At 47.9% G+C, this 26,012-nt stretch overlaps 1 protein-coding gene across 2 annotated transcripts; it reads right to left on the bottom strand.

Annotated features, from left to right (window-relative positions):
• Nucleotides 1–202: 202 nt before the first annotated feature.
• LOC116955108 (ankyrin repeat domain-containing protein 40-like) lies at nucleotides 203–25,794 on the bottom strand. Of its 2 annotated transcripts, none has more exons than XM_032976091.2 (7): nucleotides 25,671–25,794; nucleotides 14,224–14,356; nucleotides 8,516–8,664; nucleotides 4,930–5,147; nucleotides 4,101–4,227; nucleotides 3,326–3,519; nucleotides 203–2,543 (listed from the first exon to the last, which is right to left on the bottom strand). In XM_032976091.2, the coding sequence occupies exons 1-7, from the start codon at nucleotides 25,690–25,692 to the stop codon at nucleotides 2,385–2,387; spliced, it is 1,002 nt and encodes a 333-aa protein (XP_032831982.2). In that variant the 5' UTR covers nucleotides 25,693–25,794; the 3' UTR covers nucleotides 203–2,384. The 2 variants fall into 2 exon arrangements, with proteins under 2 accessions (XP_032831982.2, XP_032831981.2); XM_032976090.2 differs by lacking the exon at nucleotides 25,671–25,794 and adding an exon at nucleotides 14,720–16,800.
• Nucleotides 25,795–26,012: the final 218 nt, after the last annotated feature.

Raw genomic sequence — 26,012 nt, 5'->3', positions numbered from 1 at the left:
GCACATCGCTTCGTCACTCTTCGCCATCGGCTTCGGATTTCCTACAGCGCCGCCCACCTCTTCATATGCGAGGGCAAAAGCGCAGCCCTGAAACTGCTCGCTCATTCCTTGGCTCAGCACAGGCGTGAGGGGGGGGGGGGTGTAGAGGCCATGATGGATGACTTCAATATAAACCAATGATGAGTGCCTGTGACCATTATCGTTTCAGTACTTACATTTTATTGCTCCAGATGCAAATACATTTTAAAAAAATTACCCACACCGACATTCATAACAATTTACCAAATTCCATATCGACACGCAAGGAGACCGGGTCTCAGTGTCTCGAGACTCTGCTCCAGGAGACCGGGTCTCAGCATCTTGAGACTCGGATCCAGGAGACCGGGTCTCAAGGTCTTGAGACTCGGCTCCAGGAGACCGGGTCTCAGGGTCTTGAGACTCTGCTCCAGGAGACCGGGTCTCAGGGTCTTGAGACTCGGCTCCAGGAGACCAGGTCTCAGGGTCTTGAGACCGGGTCTCAGGGTCTTGAGACTCTGCTCCAAGTTCCAGGATATCCAAGTAAGAATACATGGCTTTAAGACCTCACCATCGTCAACATTTTCTTCACAGGAAACTTCAACTTAAACACACTCAATATATTGGAAAGATCCCAAGGCCATAATTTCAAAATAAGCATTCCGCCCAAACAATAAATTATAATGCCTCAATTTTATTTATATATGTATATGCATATATTACACTAACCGTCATTTATTTTAATATTCAAATAATTTCTATCTTGTGCTATCACCAGTGGCCAGGCTGAGGTTTGTAACCCACAGGCAGCTGAAACAGGGACTGAAATCAAAGATCTCAGCCTTGCTGGCTGTGTCTCCCCAACACGGCCATTAGGAACCATTGGAAAGGGAGAGAAAGACTGACCTATTCATCACTGCAATTGTCATTAAAAAATTGTAAAACTGCCCAAAGGCAACGTCTAATGCTTGTCATTAGGTTCGGGTCAGGGTTTTTATGATGGTGAATGTTACGGTTGGAGATGTGGGGTTAGATGTGGTGTTAACGGTGCAACGGGTTTAAGCTAGGGCTAAGGTTGGAGTTGGGGGGTATGATGGAGGTTATCGTTTGGGTTTTAAGTCTGGGGTTAGGAATAAGGTTAGAAGTGGGGGTGAGTTGTTAGCGCTAGGGTTAGGGATACGATGAGATCAGAGTTAATGTCAGGTGTTAGGGTGATGTTGAGGGTTAATGTTAGATTAAGGGTGAATGTTTGGGTTAAGGTTAAGTTACGTAACAACTTGTGGTTAGAGGGTGAGTTTGGGTGAGAGTTAATGTTAAGGGTTAGTTGTTGGAGCTATGGATATGTTTGAGGGCTATGGGTGGAGATAGGAGTTCGGTTTGTAGTTAGGGATTGTTAGGGTTAGGTGTTTGAGCTGGTTAGGTTTATGGGTTTAGGCTAAGGCTAGTTAGGGTTTGGGGTTTAGACCAGGCCTAAGGGTAGAAGTAGGGTTAAACTTAGGGGTATCGATCACAGTGTGTGTTAGAGGTTTAGGCTGAGGTTACAGTTACAGAGAGAGCTGAAGTGAAGATTAGGGCTAGGACTAGGCTAGGGTTAGGGCTAGGCCTAGGTTAGGACTAGGGTTAGGTTAGGGCTAGGGTTAAGGCTAGGGTTAGGATTAGGTTAGGGCTAGGGTTAAGGCTAGGGTTAGGGTTAGAGCTAGGGTTAGGGCTAGGGTTAGGGCTAAGTTAGGGCTAGGGTTAGGTTATGTTAGGGCTAGGGTAAGAGCTAGGGTTAGGGCTAGGGCTAGGGTTAGGGCTAAGTTAGGGCTAGGGTTAGGTTAGGGCTAGGGTTAGGTTAGGGCTAGGGTAAGGACTATGGTTAGGGCAGGGCTAGGCTAGGGCTAGGCTATGGCAGGGCAGGGCAGGGCAGGGCTAGGCTAGGGCTAGGGCAGGGCTAGGCTAGGGCTAGGCTAGGCTATGGCAGGGCAGGGCAGGGCAGGGCTAGGCTAGGGCTAGGCTATGGTTAGGCTAGGGGAGGGCAGGGCAGGGCTAGGCTAGGGCTAGGGCTAGGCTAGGGCTAGGATTGGGCTAGGATTGGGCTAGGACGGGGCTAGGCTAGGACGGGGCTAGGTTAGGGCTAGGCTAGGATTGGGCTAGGCTGGGGCTAGGTTAGGGCTAGGCTAGGATTGGGCAAGGACGGGGCTAGGCTAGGGCTAGGGCTAGGATAGGGCTAGGCTAGGGCTAGGCTAGGATTGGGCTAGGATTGGGCTAGGACGGGGCTAGGCTAGGGCTAGGCTAGGGCTAGGATAGGGCGAGGCTAGGATTGGCCTAGGATAGGGCTAGGCTAGGATTGAGCTAGGATTGGGCTACGATAGGGCTAGGACTAACGGCTAGTAGGTGAGTTTGGAGGCCCGCGCATTAAAACACGGCTTCTCGGCGAGCGAGTCTTGCGAGCCCACCACCGACAGCCCCCCCAATTCGCCTCCCACGCCCCCACCCAGGACGAGCTCCAGCTCCTGGAAGTCGGCGAGGCGGGTCAGGTCCTTGTCCTGAGACGTGGCGACACACGGAGATACGGCGAGACGGACACGGGGAACGCATTCAGTCCATGGGTCCATAGCCTATGGGTCACCAGGCGTGTCTGTGGTTACTGTTTCCCTGTCGTGGTCACAGCACCTTTGTTAGTAGCGGTGGAAGAGTGATGGGGAGGCGACTGACCGTTGATGCTGGATCGCCATTCGCTCGGTTTAACACGCAGTAGGCTTTTCGTGACCAATATAATCCATAATGTAGGCTTTTGGGTTAGATCGCGTGAATAAATATAAATGTGTCGTTAAACCCGCCACCATCCGACACAGGGACGACAGAGCTTCAATGTCGTCCCGACAGTTCTGTACCTTTCACCTGAAGACGGCCGCTTGCGTTGTGGCCGAAACGTCGTGAGAATTTTATCGTGTTATTTTATTACGTTATTCTCATTCTACGTGGCGACTTTACCGAAAGAACCAAAGAAGAAGATAAGCGTCCTCCTCGCGGGGGGCCCGAGGCTGCCCGTGTCAAGAATGAAGGACGCATACGCGAAGACGCCTCCGAAGAAGGGTCGAGCCTCCAGTCGGCGCACCCGCCGCTCAGTAGCGCACCTGGCCGGGTCACGCTCGTGTGTCCGAGATGCCGCCTTGGCGAGCGACGGCGTGCGTCAGTTAAGAGCGGGCCGGCGGTTACCGCCTCCACGCGGAGCGTAACGTGTTGGTGTTAACAAATAGCGTCGCCTCGCCGAGAAGTTGCGTGCGCCTATCCGGGCAACGTTACACCACCGGCATTTGTTCCGTACCTTGCGCAGCCGCGTGTTGGGCAGCTTGCGCACGCGCGTCACCTTGTCCGGATCCACCCCGAGCTCCAGGCTGCACGTGTGCACCAGCGAGGCCATGGTGAGGTCCCGCCGGCTCAGCTCCACCTCCACAAAGTCCACGTCCACGGGCGCTCCCGTGCATCCGGGCTGGAGTCGAACTTTCACCACCAGCTCCTCTGCGCCGTCGCCAACGTCAACAACATCATCGTCGGCAGCATTGCCACCGACAACGTCGTCGTCGTCGTCGTCGTACAAACGCGCTACGACTGTCAATCATAAGCGACTCCATGTCTGTCGGTGACATTCGCGTCATCGCCGTCGTCATTATTGTCGTCGTCGTCGTCGCTATCACCGTCGTCACCGTTGCCGTCACCGCCGTCATCGTCGCCGTCACCGCCGTCACCGTCGTCGTCATTATTGTCATCGTCGTCATCGCTATCACCGTCGTCATCACCGTCGTCATCACCGTCGTCATCGTCGTCGTCGCCGTCGTCACCGTCGCTATCACCGTCGTCATCACCGTCCTCATTATTGTCATTATCGTCATCACCGCCGTCATCACCGTCGTCATTATTGTCATCATCGTCATCACCGCCGTCGCTATCACCGTCATCACCGTCGTCATTATTGTCATCATCGTCATCACCGTCGTCGTCGCCGTGGTCACCGCCGTCATCATCGTCACCGTCATCATCGTCGTCGCCGTCACCGCCGTGGTCACCGCCGTGGTCACCGCCGTGGTCACCGCCATGGTCACCTTGGTTGATGAGGGGGTAGGCCGTTGGGAAGAAGAAGGGGTGGAACGGAGGCGCCATGCCGTGTGGAGCGCCGTTCGTGACGGCAGCCCCCTGCGCTGCCCTTGCCTGCGGTGCCGGAACCCCGGCCTGCATCAAAGACAAAGGTCCCCCGTGTAGCCTTGACAGACCGATGGGGCAAGCGGGTGGCCAGCACCACGCCCGGCCGCCTTTGTCTCCCCAGTGGCGATGCTAACACACCGCACCAGGTCATAATTTGAGGCCGAGTCGGCCTAGGGGAGGCCCAGGACCGGTTCAGACAATCGTCACCGGTGTTGACCGTGCGCGGGAATCGACTTTGGTTGGCCGGGTTCGTAGCGCAGCGCGCTGACCGCTACACCGCCGCTCCCGTGCCACGCCAGGTGCACTCTGAGGCCACGCGAAGTGTAAACAACAACAGCTGCCATTCGCCAGAACGCGGCGGTAATGTCACCGTTGTACTTGTGCCAGGCTATGTGCACTCTGAGGCCACGCAAAGTGCTGATAACTCGCTGGCAGGTCACGGGACAGACCCAGGTGCCACAGGTTCACCGACTGAGACGACCGGGAGATGCACCACCAGCTGTACCCCCCCCCCCGCACTGTGCAAACCCGCTGCATTTTAGCCGCCCGTCGCTCCGCTCGTTGTGAGCGTCGCTCCTCTGCCCTCCGTTGTTGCTGGAGGTGTGACTGCCTCCCAATTGACTAGGAGCGGTGTCATTCACGAGCCTCCTCCACCGCACGCACAACCACAACACACGCCACACACACACACACACAGCGCCCGTCACGTTGGCAGTCACCGTGACTCACGGGGAGGGCCGTGGAGTCGTCGTTGTCGTTGTTATTGTTGGAGGAGGCGGACGAGGAAGCGGAGGATGCGGAGCCCCGCGTGGAATCTCTCCGCATCTCCGCGTCCACCCTCCTCCCCGCGTCGCTCACGTAGGCCAGCATGGGGCTCTGCAGGTAGTTGGGAACGATGGGCAGCTCGCCCTCCGCTGGCGCCAGTTCACGGTGGCCGTTCTCCTCCACTGCGGCAAAGAAGATTCACCCCCCCCCCCCCCCCCGCGTCTCTGTAAGGTGGACCAATAATCGCCCGACGATGCCGGCCGCGTGCGGTTACCAGCGAAACGTCGTGCCCAATTGTTCGGTGCTCGCGGATTATGCTTCGACGGGCAAGGAGTAGAAATCGTGACAACTATGACGCAACGCAACAACCGCACGTCTGTGTAACAACCGCACGTCTGTGTAACAACCGCACGTCTGTGTAACAACCGCACGTCTCTGTAACTACCGCACGTCTGTGTAACAACCGCACGTCTCTGTAACTACTGTACGTCTGTGTAACTACCGCACGTCTCTGTAACTACCGTACGTCTGTGTAACTACTGTACGTCTGTGTAACTACTGTACGTCTCTGTAACTACCGTACGTCTGTGTAACTACCGCACGTCTCTGTAACTACCGTACGTCTGTGTAACTACTGCACGTCTGTGTAACTACTGTACGTCTGTGTAACTACTGTACGTCTGTGTAACTACCGTACGTCTCTGTAACTACCGCACGTCTCTGTAACTACCGCACGTCTGTATAACTACCGCACGTCTGTGTAACTACCGCACGTCTGCGTAACTACCGTACGTCTGCGAAAAAGGATATTTTAATGCTCATCAGATTCCTCCGGCCCAAACAAATATTCTGATTTCAGACTTGACCCACGAAAAAAAAACTATCGCGAACCGCAAAGATCCTGTGCAGCCGTAGCAGACTGTCGGGGCAAGCGCCGTTAGCGAGCGGTCCGGAGGCCAGTAACGGCACACGAGGGGGTGGCGTAGCCACCAACACGCCCGGCCGCCTCTGTGTCAATGCGATGGCGCTTTCGGTGGCAGATTTGTGCCGGGAAGGCTGCCTCCACGCGCTTAAGCAAACGTCAAATTGACTTGACCTGTACGTATGCACCTTGAAACTTCGTTGACTTGACCTGTACGTGTGTACCTTGAAACTTCGTTGACTTAACCTGTACGTGTGTACCTTGAAACTTCTTTGACTTGACCTGTACGTGTGTACATTGAAAGTTCGTTGACTTGACCTGTACGTATGTACCTTGAAAGTTCGTTGACTTGACCTGTACGTATGTACCTTGAAACTTCGTTGACTTGACCTGTACGTATGTACCTTGAAACTTCTTTGACTTGACCTGTAAGTATGTACCTTGAGAATTATTTGACTTGACCTGTACGTATGTACCTTGAAACTTCGTTGACTTGACCTGTACGTATGTACCTTGAAACTTCTTTGACTTGACCTGTACGTGTGTACCTTGAAACTTCTTTGACTTGACCTGTACGTATGTACCTTGAAACTTCTTTGACTTGACCTGTACGTATGTACCTTGAAACTTCTTTGAATTGACCTGTACGTATGTACCTTGAAACTTCTTTGACTTGACCTGTAAGTATGTACCTTGAGAATTATTTGACTTGACCTGTACGTATGTACCTTGAAACTTCGTTGACTTGACCTGTACGTATGTACCTTGAAACTTCTTTGACTTGACCTGTACGTGTGTACCTTGAAACTGCTTTGACTTGACCTGTACGTATGTACCTTGAAACTTCTTTGACTTGACCTGTACGTATGTACCTTGAAACTTCTTTGACTTGACCTGTACGTATGTACCTTGAAACTTCTTTGAATTGACCTGTACGTATGTACCTTGAAACTTCTTTGACTTGACCTGTACGTATGTACCTTGAAACTTCTTTGACTTGACCTGTACGTATGTACCTTAAAATTTCTTTGACTTGACCTGTACGTATGTACCTTGAAACTTCTTTGACTTGACCTGTACGTATGTACCTTGAAACTTCGTTGACTTGACCTGTACGTGTGTACCTTAAAACTTCTTTGACTTGACCTGTACGTATGTACCTTGAAACTTCTTTCGGCAACGTACGCAGACCAACCGTGCCAGTCGGAGTTTTCAATATTGTACAGTGGTATAGTGTATCGTAGTGTAGTGTATAGTAGTGTATAATAGTGTAGTGTATAGTAGTGTATAGTAGTGTAGTGTATAGTAGTGTAGTGTATAGTAGTGTAGTGTATAGTAGTGTATAGTAGTGTATCGTAGTGTAGTGTATAGTAGTGTAGTGTATAGTAGTGTAGTGTATCGTAGTGTAGTGTATAGTAGTGTAGTGTATAGTAGTGTAGTGTATAGTAGTGTAGTGTATAGTAGTGTAGTGTATCGTGGTGTAGTGTATAGTAGTGTAGTGTATCGTGGTGTAGTGTATAGTAGTGTGTATAGTAGTGTAGTGTATAGTAGTGTGTATAGTAGTGTAGTGTATAGTAGTGTGTATAGTAGTGTAGTGTATAGTAGTGTAGTGTATAGTAGTGTAGTGTATAGTAGTGTAGTGTATCGTAGTGTAGTGTATAGTAGTGTATAGTAGTGTAGTGTATAGTAGTGTAGTGTATAGTAGTGTAGTGTATAGTAGTGTAGTGTATAGTAGTGTAGTGTATCGTGGTGTAGTGTATCGTGGTGTAGTGTATAGTAGTGTAGTGTATAGTAGTGTAGTTTATAGTAGTGTAGTGTATAGTAGTGTAGTGTATCGTAGTGTAGTGTATAGTAGTGTAGTGTATAGTAGTGTAGTGTATAGTAGTGTAGTGTATAGTAGTGTAGTGTATAGTGTAGTGTATAGTGTAGTGTATAGTGTAGTGTATAGTATAGTGTGTAGTGTAGTGTATAGTAGTGTAGTGTATAGTAGTGTAGTGTATAGTATAGTGTATAGTGTAGTGTATAGTGTAGTGTGTAGTGTATAGTAGTGTAGTGTATAGTAGTGTAGTGTATCGTAGTGTATCGTAGTGTAGTGTATCATAGTGTAGTGTATAGTAGTGTAGTGTATAGTAGTGTAGTGTATAGTAGTGTAGTGTATCGTAGTGTAGTGTATAGTAGTGTAGTGTATAGTAGTGTAGTGTATAGTAGTGTAGTGTATAGTAGTGTAGTGTAGTATAGTAGTGTAGTTTGTAGTCGTGTAGTGTATAGTCGAGTAGCGTATAGTCGTGTAGGGTATAGTAGTGTAGTGTATAGTTGTGTAGTGTATAGTAGTGCAGTTTGTAGTAGTGTAGTGTATAGTAGTGTAGTGTATAGTGTAGTGTATAGTAGTGTAGTATAGAGTAGTGCAGTTTGTAGTAGTGTAATTTATCGTGTATTGTATAATAGTGTAGTGTGCAGTTTATAGTAGTTTATATTTATGTATGGTGAACTTCTTTCGCACCGTACGGACCCAACCGTGCTCAATCGTAGGTGCGGTTCAACTGTGCTCAAGTTTTACACACACCACGCCGGATCGGCGCGTGCGTGCTCGCCCTGCCCGGTTGCCGTCGCAACGACGCCGGCGCTGACCTCCGAGCAGGGAGAGGATGGCCACGTTGCTGGTGAGTTGCTGCGGCTTCTCCCCCTTGGCGGTGAGCGCCTCTCTGTCGGCGCCGGACTCCAGCAGGAAGGAAACGACGGACCCTCGGCCTCGCTTGCACGCCCAGTGCAGCCCCGTCCTGCGTACGCACCGAGACCAATGCACACACACACACACACAGCAAGAAAGATCCCCCGTGTGGCCTTCAGACCGCAGGGGCAAGTGCCGTTAGCGGGTAGCAGCACCTATGAACGCCGAACGGCACACGCGGGGGGTGGGTGACCAGCAACACGCCCGACCGCCTTTGTCTCCCCCAGTGGCGATGTTTACAACACACGCACAAGAACACGCGCACACACACGCACATACGCACACACGCACGCGAACACACAACAACCGCCATTCGCCACTAAGTGGCGGTGACGTCACCACGACGCTTGTGCCAGGCTATGTGCACCGTGAGGCCACGTGAAGTGTCGAACGCCCGCTGGCAGGAGGTCACGGGGCAGACCCAGCAGGTGCCACGGGTCGACTGAGACGACTGGCTGATGCACCACCTGTGCCCCCTACTGTGCCAACCTGCTGTGCTTTAGCCACCCGGCGCTCCGCTCGTTGTTGTGAGCGTCGCTCCTCCGCCCTCCGTTGTTGTTGGAGGGCGACTGCCTCCAACTGCCCAGTAGCATCCTTCACGAGCCTCCTCCACAGAGGCCGATCTTGACACCGCTGGTACCAGTCATCGGCAAGTCCACTCAGCTCCACGTCCTCCTGTACCACATCACTCCATCTCTTCTCTAGCCCGTGCCGCGCCCGCTTAGCCCCCTCAATCCGGCCAAACAAAAGCTGTTTCGGCATGCGGTGGCTGGGCATGCGGGCTACATGACCCAGCCAACGCAGCCTTGCCTGCCGGAGGAGCTCACCGATGAGACCCTGCCCAGATCTTTCAAGGATTTGTGAGCTCCTCACACAATCCAGTCTGGTTAAACCCAGGATGGATCGTAGGCAGGCCAGCCTAAATGTTTCTAACCAGCGAAGATGTTCCATTAGGGGGGTCCACAGTTCGCAAGCGTAGAGAAGGGAGGGAATGACCGTGGCCGAGAAGACCCGAAGCTTAGTGCGGAGCGATAGACCAGGTAGCTTCCACACAGCGTTACGCAACCGATGAAAAGATATTGCCGCTCGACTGATTCGGAGTGAGACCTCTGCTGTTAAACTGGAGCCAGTCATAAGCACACTGCCCAGGTATGGGAAACTCTCCACTCTCTCCACAACTGCCCCATCACCGATTGGGAGTTGTGGGGGTGGAGTGTCCGATGGTACAAAATACCCAGGGAGGTGCTTAGTTTTGGTGGGGCTGATGGTAAGGCCCCACCTCTTAGTGGCACGCTCCAGTCTCAGCAGCAGCGTCTCCAACTCCTCCTCTGACTGAGCAGCTATTACCAAATCATCAGCATACATAACGTGGTTGAGCAATAGGGAGCCATCCCTTGACCGCACCCAGGCATCGATTAGCCTCCCATTATATCTGTACCATATGGAGATTCCCCCGGTACAGCTATTGAAGGCTTCACGAACTACGTGGTCAAAATAGATGTTAAATAATGTGGGAGCCAGAGGACATCCCTGTCGCACCCCAAGGTGTACAGGGAATGGCTCTGACTCCCGGCCACGTAGTTTTACCCGGGCCCGCTCACCATCATGAAGGTCCTTAATGATCGTGAGCAGAGGGTCAGGTACTCCAAAAGCACGAAGAACGACCCAGTGCCCAGGCCTACTGATGGTATCATAGGCCTTGACCAGGTCAATAAAGCAGAGATGTAGGTCTTGTTGGAATTCCCTACACCTCTGCTGTAGCAGACGGACAGAAAATATGGCATCTGTGCAGGACCGCCCTTTCCTGAAACCGCATTGGGGCTCCGCAAGCCTCTCCTTAGCGTGCCTGGCAAGGCGATGCTGAATAATCCTTGCCAGGACCTTTCCCGGCACACTGAGGAGTGAGATGCCCCTGTAGTTGTTACAGTCTGTGCGGTCCCCCTTCTTAAAAAGGGGGACCACCAGGGCATCCTTCCAATCCTGCGGAACCCGTCCAGTGGTCCAGACTGTTGTTATGATGTCATATAGGGCAGTCTGTGTACAAACGCCACCCTCCCTCAGCATTTCGCTTGGGAGATCATCTCTGCCCGCTGCCTTTCCTGGTCTCAGACTCCGGATCGCCTTCAATACTTCCTCAGCAGATGGCACCTCAGCCAGCCACTCACAGGGGGTGACTTCTTCCAATATTTGAGGCACCGCAGCCTCAGCAGGGTCATCCTCACTTTGTGCCACGATGTTTTCCTGGCTGAGGGATTTTCCCTCCCCCAAGACCTCACAGAAATGCTCAGCAAATCTGCAAACCTGTTCCTGGGGGTCGGAGATTGGATCACCGTTTTTTCCCCTAATGATGGTAATAGGTGTGGCGCTGCAGGTTACTTTTTTGATGGAGTTAAATAGAGATTTGTGATCACGGGCCACTGAGGCAGACTTCATCTCCTCAGCAACCCACGACCACCACCCATCCTTGCAGCGCCTCACGGCTCTCCGAACCTCCGAGCGAAGGCTGCGGTAAGCCTCCTCATTCTCTGACGTGGGATTCTGTAGCCGATGACAGTGGGCCTGTCGCTTTTTCTCAACCATCCTAAACACCTCCTCTGTCAGCCAGGGTCTCTGGGGAGGTCTGGACCGCGTACCCAAAGCAGCCATTGCAGCTGCATGAGTCACAGTCCTAAACCTCGCCCATTTACCCTCGACATCAGGAGGAGTCGGGGACGATGCCAATCCCAGCCGCAAGCGATGATGAAATTCTCGCTTGCAACTTTCATCAGATAACTGAGACCAGGCCACTTTATGTTGGAATGGGGTCCTGGGTGTACACCCACCACCGGAGTGGAAGAATGGCAGGCGCATCTTACAGATGACTAGTCGATGGTCAGAGGGCAGATCAGCTCCACGGTAGGTCCTGGTGTCAAGGACATGGGCTCGCATTCGCTGGTCCGTCACTATGTAGTCCAGCAGATGTTCTTGCTTGGACCCGGCATGCATCCATGATGTTGTGTGGATGCGCCGATGCCGGAACAGCGTGTTGGTAATTACAAGCCCATGGGCTGCACAAAAATCTAGCAGCCTCCTACCGTTGTTATTGAGCTGATCTGGCCCATGCCCTCCAATCACTCCAGACCAGGTGCCAGTATCATGACCAACTCGGGCATTGAAGTCACCCAACATGATGACTCTATCCCAAGGGGCCACTTTAGCCAGCACCTGTGACAGGAGGTCATAGAAGGCATCTGACTCATCGGCTTTGCCTGCATCCCTCCACGGATGTTCATCTTCGGTGGGGACATAAGTAACCACGACCACCATTCCTCGCCTCCGGTTGATGGGAAGGCGAGCCCAAAGTAGCCTGGGGCTTACAGCTTCCCACACCTCACCGCCACGCTCCCACGCCCCCTTCATTCTTTTGTTCAAAAGAAGACCCACACCCTGTTGTTTGGCAGTCTGCTGCCCCGAGTAGAGGACTGTCCACTCCTCATGGTGGCAGGAGCCAGAGCCGGTCCACCGGACCTCCTGAATGCCGCATAGATCCAGGCGGTACCGGTCCAGCTCCCGACAGAGGAGTGGCAGCCTCTCCTCTGCAGTGAGCGTTCGAACATTCCACGTGGCCACCCGTAGTGGCTTTTCGTTGTTTCTGGAGTAGCCCCGAGGGTAGGTATTCAATCTCCTGGCTCCGCCAATTGGGGTTTGGCCAGGAGACGTCATAGACGCCTGGCCCCCCGGGGCCTCCGGCACAAGCTTATTAGTTACATATTTCAGTTTAATTCGTGGTTTCGTGGTAATTAATTGAAGGTGGAGGGGTTACCAGCCCCTCGCACCCGTCCAGAGCCCCCGTTTAGCCCCTGTGGTGGACATATATGCCATGAGGGGAGGAGCCAATCAAAATTGGATCTCCCCCCACAGCACTGTCCACGACAGAGTTGCCCGTCCGGCACCGCGAGGAGGTAGGGGGTTGTTTTGCCGCACACACACGCAACCACACACACGCACACGAATACACGCAACCACACGCCCACACGCAACCACACACACACGCACACACGAACACACGCAACCACACACACACGTACATACACACACGAACACACACACACGCAACCACACACACGAACACACACACACGCAACCACACACACGAACACACACACACACGCACACACGCAACCACACGCCCACACACACACGAACACACGCAACCACACACACACGTACACACACGAACACACACACACGCAACCACACACACGAACACACACACACACGCAACCACACACACGAACACACACACACGCAAACACACACGTACACACAACACACCGGGGGATTCCCTTTATGGGCTGTTGGGGCAATCGCTATTAGTGAAAACCAATAAACCAACTAAGACAAACACATTGTTATTTTACCAGACAAGGCCCACTGAGCTATGTAGCTCTTATTTAGAAGCGACCTGGCCACAAATGATAGCTCAACAAAGTGGCTTATCGCGTGTAAATGATAAGCACCAAAACACTCTAAACGTGTTGTAATGTTGATTCTAAATGTGGAGTGAAAAACCAGAGGACCCGGAAAAAAATCTCCACGACCACGGGGAGAGAGACACGCAAACTCCAAATATACAGCAGCAGGCGTCGTCAGGGTCGGGATCGAACCCACGACCGCCTGTATACCAGGCGAGGAAGTTAACATTTCATAGCCACCGTGATGATGATGAGAGACACGCAAACTCCAAATATACAGCAGCAGGCGTCAGGGTCTGGATTGAACCCACGACCGCCTATATACCAGGCGAGGTAGTTAACATCTCATAGCCACTGTGATGATGATGAGAGACACGCAAAGTCCAAATATACAGCAACAGGCGTCGTCAGGGTCAGAATCGAACCCACAACCACCTGTATACCAGGTGAGGGAGTTAACATCTCCTAGCCACCGTGATGATGATGATGAGAGAGACACGCAAACTCCAAATATACAGCAGGTGTCAGGGTCGGGATCGAACCCACGACCTCCTGTATACCAAGTGAGGTACTTAACATCTCCTAGCCACCGTGATGATGATGTTGATGAGAGAGAGACACGCGGACTCCAAATATACAGCAGGCGTCAGGGTCGGGATCAAACCCACGACCTCCTGTGTACCAGGCGAGGTAGTTAACATCTCATAGTCACCGTGGCACCAGTGAAGGCCGGCACGGCACACGAGGGGGGTTTAGCTGTGGCCAGTATCACGCCCGGCCGCGTTTAGAGTATTTGGCTGCTTTAAATTTCCACTTGATAAGCCACGCAGTCGAGCTATCAATTGTGGCCAGATCGAGTGTGAACAAGAGCTATATAGCTCAGTGGGCCTTACCTGGTGAATGACAATGCATTAATAGTTAAACAGATACAAATCCAACACGGAATCCTCGTCTCAGTTTAGTTTGGTCTCCTCATTTATATTTAAGCACCGCACCGGGTACACGTTTCAGGCCGAGTTGACCTAGGGGAGGCCCAGGACCGGTTCAGATATCCACGTTGGCCGCTGAGCGGGAAGGCGGCGCCGACCGCCGCCGCCCCCCTCACGCTCGCGACCCGCGCCAGCCTCGGTGCATCGGACCCACGGCACACGCACCACCCGTTGAGGTCGTTGGCCGAGTTGACGGCGACGCCCTCGCTCACGAGCCTCTTGACGAGGTCCACGTCCCCCAGGCACGCCGCCTCCCTGAGCAGCTCCTCCCGGTCCCGCTCGCTCGCCGCCTCTCCGCCTGCACGCGGAACGAATTCGTCGTACGCGCGCGCACGAAAGTGTACGTTGACGTCGCGTCACGCTCCGCGCGCACGGAAGAGGTTCGACATACGAACGTACGAACACGGATCTGCCTTGTAAAAAAAAAAAAGAGTCTGGAAATAATCCGTGTAATGGATGGAAATGAAACTCAAAATGTGAACCGGCTGAGACGACTTGCAGACGCACCACCTGTGCCAACTTTGCTGCGTACAAGTTAGAGCACAAGTACGCACGCTGAACTTATTTCGCACCGCACGTAGCCAACCGCGCTAGTTGGAGGTGCGGGGGGGGGGTGTGGGCAGGACATCACACGTCATGCCGTTACATCACATTCACCCACCTTGCCTCCTGCCCACGGTACAATGGAATACACAGCTCCCTCCTGTGCCGCACATAGACAGTTAACATCGCAAATACTGCGCTGGGTATGCGAGGATAACTGGTCAGGGTGGATACGTGATGGTCGGATATTAGACGGACGAAGATTCAACTTTGTACCCGAGTGTACAATGATAAAGACCCCCCCCACCCTGTATAGCCTTAACAGAATGTGGTGTACACACACACGTATACAGTCTTAACACAAAGTAAATCACGACGTTTCGGGAGCAACACAAGCGTCCATCATCAGGTGGAAAAGCATGGAACGTCGTGATTTTCTTAATTTTATTTTCTACCTACGCGACTTTACCGAAAGAACCAAAGAGTATTGATTCCTCTGGTCACGAAAGCTTCAAATCAAGACAGTCTTAACACAGTGTACTACACCAATACACTTGTAGGGTACACGTTTGTACAGAGCTGCCGGAGCAAAGATGAAACAAAGTGAAGCCGTCTGCGCCGGCACTGCCACAGCTGTCCTAGATGGAAGAGTTCAATAAGTCACAATTCCAAAGTGGAGCAGTGCGTGGAGCGAAGCAGAAAAAGAAGTGTGGTGACCCACGCAGTGTTGGTCGAGTGAGTGAGTGGGTTGGTGAATGGGTGGGTGAGTGGGTGGGTGAGTGGGTGGGTTGGTGGGTGAGTGGGGGAATGGTTGGGTGAGTGAATAGGTGAGTGAGTGGGTGGGTGAGTGAGTGGGTTGGTGAATGGGTGGGTGAGTGGGTGGGTTGGTGGGTGAGTGGGGGAATGGTTGGGTGAGTGAGTGGGTGAGTGGGTGGGTGAGAGAGTGGGTGGGTGAGTGTTTGGGTTGTGGGTGAGTGGGGGAATGATTGGGTGAGTGAATAGGTGAGTGAGTGGGTGGGTGAGTGAATAGGTGAGTGGATGGGAGAGTGAGTGGGTGAGTATTTGGGTTGGTGAGTGTGTGGGTGGATTGGTGGGTGGGTGAGTGTGTGGGTGGATTGGTGGGTGGGTGAGTGAGTGTTTGGGTTGGTGGGTGGGTGAGTGGGCGAGTGATTTGGTGAGTTAGTGGGTGGGTGAGTGAGTGGGTGAGTGGGTGGGTGAGTGATTGGGTGAGTGGGTGAGTGAGCGGATGAGTAGCGTGTGGAGTGTGTTGTGACCTGCAGTGTAGTAGTGGACAGCGTGCAACAGTCAGTCCTAAGCATGGGTGACTGGATCGGTGAACACGATTGTAGCTAACAGTAACCATGGTACTGGAGTGCGCACAGTTGACACGTACACACACACACACCTGGACAAATACGCACGGAAGCATGGGGCTATTACAATTCTCTCACAGCTCCGCCTCCATCGGTGCACCTAAGCCAGCAGTGGATATTCCACATTCCCACGACGGTAACCAGTCCATCCGACACCAACGGTGTTAAATTTTGATTTAAAGCTTTCGTGACTGCAGTAATTCATATTCTTAGTTTTTTCGGTAAAGTCACGTTGAAGAGAAACAACAAAAGAACAAAATATATATAAAAACAATAAAAAAAATTCTCACGACGTTTCGACCATAACTCAAACGGTCATCATCAGGTGTGTCGGTTTGCATAAATTTATTTTGAAAACGGCATATTTATTTGTTTATATAAAAATAACGTTTGCGTCACGCGCAACGATTGGCTGTTTGCCAGGACTAGTCCATCTATTTTTTGAAAAGAGGAGGGGGGAGACGAAATTTGTTTTTATGTATGCTGTCTGAAAGCCACTGTAAGCGTGAACAATCAATCAAGAACTGAAATGATTTATCAAATCTTTCCAATGATTGCTAAGATAGAATCCATCTTCTCGGTTGAAATTGTCTCTGTGTTTGTATATGTGGATAGCCTCATGAACGAATCTCTCATGGAAGCCAGATGGCTTACAAAGAACCTCCGTCTTGGAAAAGTCAATGGCATGTGAACCTACTGAATTAGAACAATGATCTGCTACGGCCGAGGTGTTGGTCCTACCGTGTTTAAGGTCTGCTTTATGTTCACGAATGCGGTCCGAGATATGGCGTTTGGTTTCTCCAATGTAACTACTACCACAGAGGCAACTTAGTTTGTAGACACCAGGGTATTGTATGTCCGGAATCACATCTTTTACAGACGGAACCAGATCACGGATTTTATGTAATGTGTTGAAACGGACCTGGATCTTGTGTTTATTCAAGATTTTGGAGATCTTTTTTGTGATCCCAGCAATGTAGGGTAAAGTGATGGTTTTGAAAGGCTCCTCAAGAGGGTTCTTCTTCATGGTTTGAGTGATAGCTTTGCGGATTGTATAGTCGGAGTAACCATTAGCCCTAAGAGCTTGGTGTACGTGCTTGAGTTCACTGCTTATGTGTTCCTGGTCGGATATGCATTGGGCTCTATGATACAGAGTCTTGATGAGAGAATTCTTCTGTGATGGATGGTGGTGGGAATCCGGTTTCAGATAAGCATCCGTATGGGTAGCTTTCCTGTAGACAGAGTGGCTCATTGAACCATCAGGTCTCTTTTTAATTAGGACATCCAAAAAAGGTATCTTGCCATCTATTTCGACTTCCATGGTAAATCTGATGGCTGGGTGTATGGAATTGATGTGGTCGAAGAATTGGTCTAGAGCAGGCCGGCCATGTGGCCAGATGACAAAAGTGTCATCCACGTACCTCTTCCATAAGGTTGGGCGCAGAGTGGCAGTCTGGATGGCGTCAGTGTCAAATTTCTCCATGAAAATGTTAGCTATAACTGGAGAAAGGGGGGAGCCCATTGGGGTGCCCTCAGTTTGTTTGTAGAAAGTTCCATTCCAAGTGAAGTATGTATTGGTTAAACAGTGTCTCACCAGGGGGGGTACCTCAGTGTTTAGTCCTTGATGAACCAAGTCTTCAATGATTGCAATGGTGTCAGGTACAGGAACCTTGGTGAATAAGGAAACTACATCAAAACTGACAAGCAGGTCGTCTGGGGACAGGGAAATACCCTTGATTGTTGATACCAGGTGAGTAGAATTTTGTACCGCAGAGGTGGTCTTTCCAGTGAAAGGACGCAGGATTTCAGACAAAAAACGAGCTAGTTTGTAGGTGGGGGAGCTGATAGTAGAGACTATGGGACGAAGAGGTGTATCAACTTTGTGTATTTTTGGTAAGCCGTATAATCTTGGTGGCCTGGCAGCAGAAGGTTTCAACGAAAACTGTTTAGATTGATCAATTAATGCGGTTGAATCAGAAATTATTTTGTTGGTTTGTGTGACGAGGCTGTTGGTGGGATCTCTTTTTTTTTGTATAACTACCATCGTCGAGTAATTCTTTAATTTTGTTGTTGTATTCTATTCAACGGTGTTGCTTGTTTTATCTAGCCCAGTGATATTGTTAATAGTAAGTGACGATGATGATGATGATATATTCTTGGTTCTTTCGGTAAAGTCACGTAGAAGGGAAACGATAAAATAATAAAAATATAAAACAATAAAATTCTCACTACGTTTTGACTGCAACACAAGCAATCATCATCAGGTGTGAAAACCACAGCAAGAAAATTTGAAAAAAGTGGCGTTTTTTTTTTTAAACCGCCACTTTTTCAATTTTTTCTTGCTGTGGTTTTCACACCTGATGATGATTGCTCGTGTTGCAGTCGAAACGTCCCGTGAGAATTGCATTGTTTTATATTTTCATTATTTTATTGTTTCCCTTCTGCGTGGTGGTGACTTTACCGAAAGAACCAAGAATATGAATCCCCGCAGTCACGAAAGCTTTCAATCAAAAGATGACGATGATGACGTTTTGCTGTGCGGGAGTTCCGTGGATGGTTAACATCGCGGAGCGGTGAACGCTTTAGGAGGCGGCCTTCATCCAGCAGTGGAGTGACTCTATGGCCGGTGGCAATTATTTATTTCTTCAGCGAATTCTTTCACACGTGGCTGTCCATACAGTTAGTTAAAGCGCCGGATACGCAAGCAAAAGAAAATCGACGATGATCATGGACGGAAAAAATAGCACGCACAATAATTCACGGATATCAATGGGAAATTCCACAATCGCATGACAAGTGTTGACTTTGCACATAGTGATATCTCGTTTGATACACCCCCCCCCCCCCTCCCAAGGTGGTATGATTACGGCAATGCCGGTGGTACGAGCGAATTGACAAACATGACAATAGCATGAGGAACGCACACCATCTGTCCAACGATGGACGATATGGATTAACGACCACGAACGTTTAACACCAATTCGTGAGCAATCCGTGAGCAATTCGTTAGCACACAGTGTAACTTAAAGTCCTGTTAGGACAACCATCGCAAATTGTCCTGTCTCGCAGAAGAGCCATCCACGAGGGAAGCACACGCTGCTCCAGGAAGACACTCTTCACTACACTACACTATACACTACACTACTATACACTATTATACACTACTCTTCACTACACTGCACTATACACTACTCTTCACTACACTACACTATACACTACTCTTCACTACACTATACACTACACTACTATACACTACACTACTTTACAATACACTACTCTTCACTACACTACGATATACACTACTATACACTATACACTACTCTTCACTACCCTACTATACACTACGATACTACTATACACTACACTATACAACTATACTACTATACACTACACTACTATACACTACTCTTCACTACACGACGATATACACTACACTAGTATACACTACTCTTCACTACACTACTATAAACACTACATTAATATACACTACATTACTATGCACTACACTACTATATACACTACACTACGATACACTATACACAACTATACAGTACACACTACTATATACACTACGATACACTATACACTACTATATATACGATACACTATACACTAATATATACACTATACACAACTATACACTACACACTACTATATACACTAGGATACACTATACACTACACGCAACTATACACTACTATACACCACGATACACTACTGTACACTACACATTACTATAAACACTACTATACACTACACACTACTATATACTAGACACTACTATTCACTACACACTACTATATACACTACACACAACTAAACACTGCACACCACTATATACACTACGATACACTATACACTACTATACACTACACTGTACACTACTACAGTATATACAACACTGTACAATGGACACTACACTGTATACTACTAATTCGTGAGCAATTCGTTAGCACGCAGTGCAACTTAAAGTCCTGTTAGGACGACGATCGCAAATTGTCCTGTCTGGCAGAAGAGCCATCCACGAGGGAAGCACACGCTGCTCCAGGAAGACACTCTTCACTACACTATACACTACACTACTATACACTATACTACTATACACTACTACACTACACTACTATACACTACACTATACACTATACTACTATACACTACTATACTACTATACACTACACTATACACTACACTACTATACACTACTCTTCACTACACTACGATATACACTACACTACTATACACTACTCTTCACTACATTACGATATACACTACACTACTATACACTACTCTTCACTACACTACTATACACTACGATACTACAATACACTACACTACGATACTACAATACACTATACTACTATACACTACACTACTATACACTACTCTTCACTACATTATGATATACACTACACTACTCTTCGCTACACTACGATATACACTACAATACACTATACACTACTCTTCACTACACTACAATATACACTACACTACTATACACTATACTACTCTCACTACACTACTATAAACACTACACTACTATACACTACACTACAATACACTATATGCAACTATACAGTGCACACTACTATATACACGACACAACTACACTACACACTACTATATACACTACGATACACTATACACTACTACACACTACGATACACTATACACTACACACAACTATACACCATACACAACTATACACACACTACTATATACACTACACACTACTATACACAACTATTCACACTACTATATACACTACACACTACTAGATACACTACACACTACTATATACACTACGATACACTACACATTACTATACACACAACTATCCACTACACACTACTATATATTAGACACTACTATACACTACACACTACTATATACACTACGATACACTACACATTACTATACACACTACTGTACACGACACAATACTATATACTAGACACTACTATACACTACACACTACTATATACACTACACAATACTATATACACTATACACTACTATACACCACACTGTAAACTACTACAGTATACACAACCCTGTACAATTGACAATACACTGTATACTACTAAACCCTACACTGTACACCACTAAACACCACACTACACTGTAAACTACACCACACTGTGCACTACTACACTGTACACTACTAAACCCTACACTGTACACTACAATACACGAAACACTGTACACTACTAAACTGTACACCACACCACACTGTGCACTACACTTTACACTACTAAACACGAGACTGTACACTACTATACACTACACTGTACACTACTATACACTACACCGCACACTACTATACACTACACTGTACACTACTATACACCAAACTACTGAACACTACTACACACTCTACTGTACACTACTATACACTACTATACACCAGACTGTACACTACTATACACTACACTGTACACTACTATACACTACACTGTACACTACTAAACACCAAACGACTGTACACTACTACACACTACACCGTACACTTCTATACACTACACCGCACACTACTATACACTACACTGTACACTACCAAACACCAAACTGTACACCACCAAACACCAAACTGTACACTACTACACACCACACTGTACACTGCTATACACTACACTGTACACTACTATACACTACACTGTACACCACTAAACTACTGAACACTACTATACACCACACTGTACACCACTATACACTACACTGTACACTACTAAACACCAAACGACTGAACACTACTAAACACCAAACTACTGAACACTACTACATACTACACTGTACACTTCTACACACTACACTGTACACTACTACACTGTACACTACCACACACTACACTGTACACTACTAAACACCAAACGACTGTACACTACTACACACCACACTGTACACTACCAGACACTACAATGTACACTACTATACACTACACTGTACACTACTAAACACCAAACGACTGAACACTACTAAACACCAAACTGTACACTACTATACACTACACTGTACACTACTATACACTACTACACTGTACACTACTATACACTACACACTACTAAACACCAAACTGTACACTACCACACACCACAATGTACACTACTAAACACCAAACTACTGAACACTACTATACACCACACTGTACACTACTATACACTACACTGTACGCTACTACACACTACACTGTACACTACTAAACACCAAACTACTAAACACTACACTGTACACTACCACACACTACACTGTACACTACTATACACTACACTGTACACTACCAGACACTACAATGTACACTACTATGCACTACACTGTACACTACTAAACACCAAACGACTGTACACTACTAAACACCGAACTACTGAACACTACTAAACACTACACTGTACACTACTATACACTACACTGTACACTACTAAACACCAAACGACTGAACACTACTAAACACCAAACTGTACACTACTATACACTACACTGTACACTACTACACACTACACTGTACACTACACTACTAAACACCAAACTACTGAACACTACTATACACTACACTGTACACTACTACACACTACACTACTACACACTACTATACACTACACTGTACACTACCACACTACACTGTACACTACTACACACTACACTGTACACTACTACACACTACACTGTACACTACCAAACACCAAACGACTGAACACTACAAAACACCAAACTGTAAACTACTAAACACTACACTGTACACTACTATACACTACACTGTACACTACACTGTACACTACTAAACACCAAACTACTGAACACTACCACACACTCCACTGTACACTACTACACACTACACTGTACGCTACTAAACACTACACTGTACACTACTACACACTACACTGTACACTACTACACACCACACTGTACACTACTACACACTACACTGTACACTACCAAACACCAAACGACTGAACACTACTAAATACCAAACTGTACACTACTATACACTACACTGTACACTACTATACACTACTACACTGTACACTACTAAACACCAAACTACTGAACACTACTATACACTACACTGTACACTACTACACACTACACTGTACACTACTACACACAACACTGTACACTACTAGACACTACACTGTACACTACTATGCACTACACTGTACACTACTATACACTACACTGTACACTACCAAACACCAAACGACTGAACACTACTAAACACCAAACTGTAAACTACTATACACTACACTGTACACTACTATACACTACACTGTACACTACTAAACACCAAACTACTGAACACTACTAAACACTACACTGTACACTACTATACACTACACTGTACACTACTAAACACCAAACGACTGAACACTACTAAACACCAAACTGTACACTACTATACACTACACTGTACACTACTACACACTACACTGTACACTACACTACTAAACACCAAACTACTGAACACTACTATACACTACACTGTACACTACTACACACTACACTACTACACACTACCATACACTACACTGTACACTACTATACACTACACACTACACTGTACACTACTACACACTACACTGTACACTACCAAACACCAAACGACTGAACACTACTAAACACCAAACTGTAAACTACTAAACACTACACTGTACACTACTATACACTACACTGTACACTACACTGTACACTACTAAACACCAAACTACTGAACACTACCACACACTACACTGTACACTACCACACACCACACTGTACGCTACTACACACTACACTGTACACTACTATACACTACACTGTACACTACTATACACTACACTGTACACTACTACACACTACACTGTACACTACTATACACTACACTGTACACTACCAAACACCAAACGACTGAACACTACTAAATACCAAACTGTACACTACTACACACTACACTGTACACTACTATACACTACTACACTGTACACTACTAAACACCAAACTACTGAACACTACTATACACTACACTGTACACTACTACACACTACACTGTACACTACTACACACAACACTGTACACTACTAGACACTACACTGTACACTACTATGCACTACACTGTACACTACTATACACTACACTGTACACTACCAAACACCAAACGACTGAACACTACTAAACACCAAACTGTAAACTACTACACACTACACTGTACACTACTATACACTACACTGTACACTACACTGTACACTACTAAACACCAAACTACTGAACACTACTACACACTACACTGTACACTACTACACACTACACTGTATACTACTACACACTACTACACACTACACTGTACACTACTATACACTACACTGTACACTACTATACACTACACTGTACACTACTATACACTACACTGTACACTACCAAACGACTGAACACTACTAAATACCAAACTGTACACTACTACACACTACACTGTACACTACTATACACTACTACACTGTACACTATTAAACACCAAACGACTGAACACTACTATACACCACACTGTACACTACTAAACACCACACTGTACACTACTAAACACCAAACTGTACACTACTATACACTACACTGTACACTACTTTACACTACACTGAACACTACTACACACTACACTGAACACTACTACACTGTACACTACTATACACTACACTGTACACTACTATACACTACACTGTACACTACTATACACTACACTGTACACTACTAAACACCAAACGACTGAACACTACTAAACACCAAACTGTACACTACTACACACTACACTGTACACTACTATACACTACACTGTACACTACACTACTAAACACCAAACTACTGAACACTACTACACCCTACACTGTACACTACTATACACTACACTGTACACTACTATACACTACACTGTACACTACTAAACACCAAACGACTGAACACTACTAAACACCAAACTGTACACTACTATACACTACACTGTACACTACTATACACTACACTGTACACTACACTACTAAACACCAAACTACTGAACACTACTACACACTACACTGCACACTACTATACACTACACTGTACACTACTATACACTACACTGTACACTACTAAACACCAAACTACTGAACACTACTACACACTACACTACTAAACACCAAACTACTGAACACTACACTAGACAAAGACCCCCACACCCCGTGTAGGCTGAGACAGGCTGTAGGGGCACACGAGGTGGTAGCCAGCGCCACGCCCGGCCGCCTTTGTCTCCCCCAGCGGCGGCGCTGTTAACACGACCGTGCGAGGTTACTAATTTGAGGCCCAGTCTACCTAGAGGAGGTCCAGCGGACGGTTCTGTAAATCGTCACCGGGAATGCAACTCGGTTCGCCGGGGTTCGTAGAGCAGGGAGCTCACCTGCTACAACAACAACAACCAACAACAACCAACAACAACTCGCGGCCTCTACCCCCTGACTATAACATTCTCAGCTCTGGCCTCGAAACATTTATAGTTTTATTTTTTAAATGTTGCGTCGACCGTCAAATGCAACAACAACCAACAACAACCAACATCAACAACAACAATCACAAACAACTTCGAACGCGCGCAAACGACCGTGAGGTAGTGGATTTTTTTAAAATGTTAAACATTACAACTAAAAATTTTCCCGATAATTTAACACGAACGCAAGAAAGTTTATTGGCAAAAAGAATGTTTTGCGTTACCAGCGGCCGCCTCTGTTGCCATTTCCGCGTCTATTTATAGAGCAGCGGGGGTGGGGGTGTTGGTGAGGCCGCTCCACACGCGGCAACACCCCCAACACCAACACCACACCCAGTACCACCACCCACCACCACTCCCCCCCACTACCACCCACCACCACTCCCCCCCACCACCACCACTTGCCCCCCCCACCTCTATCCCCCACCACTCGCCCCATCGCCTCGCACGCGAGCGCCATCTTCGTGAGGGGGAAAACTATGCACTGTACACCGCACTGTACTATACACACTACACTGTACACTGCACCACACACTACACTGCACACTGCACTGTACTATACACAC

This window comes from Petromyzon marinus, chromosome 58, assembly GCF_048934315.1.
Source record: "Petromyzon marinus isolate PM22_M1 ecotype Great Lakes invasive population chromosome 58, UKy_Petmar_22M1.pri1.0, whole genome shotgun sequence".
Lineage (NCBI taxonomy): Eukaryota > Metazoa > Chordata > Hyperoartia > Petromyzontiformes > Petromyzontidae > Petromyzon > Petromyzon marinus.
Note: the sequence above shows the minus strand (reverse complement) of the source record. Positions and strands in the feature narration are given on the sequence as shown.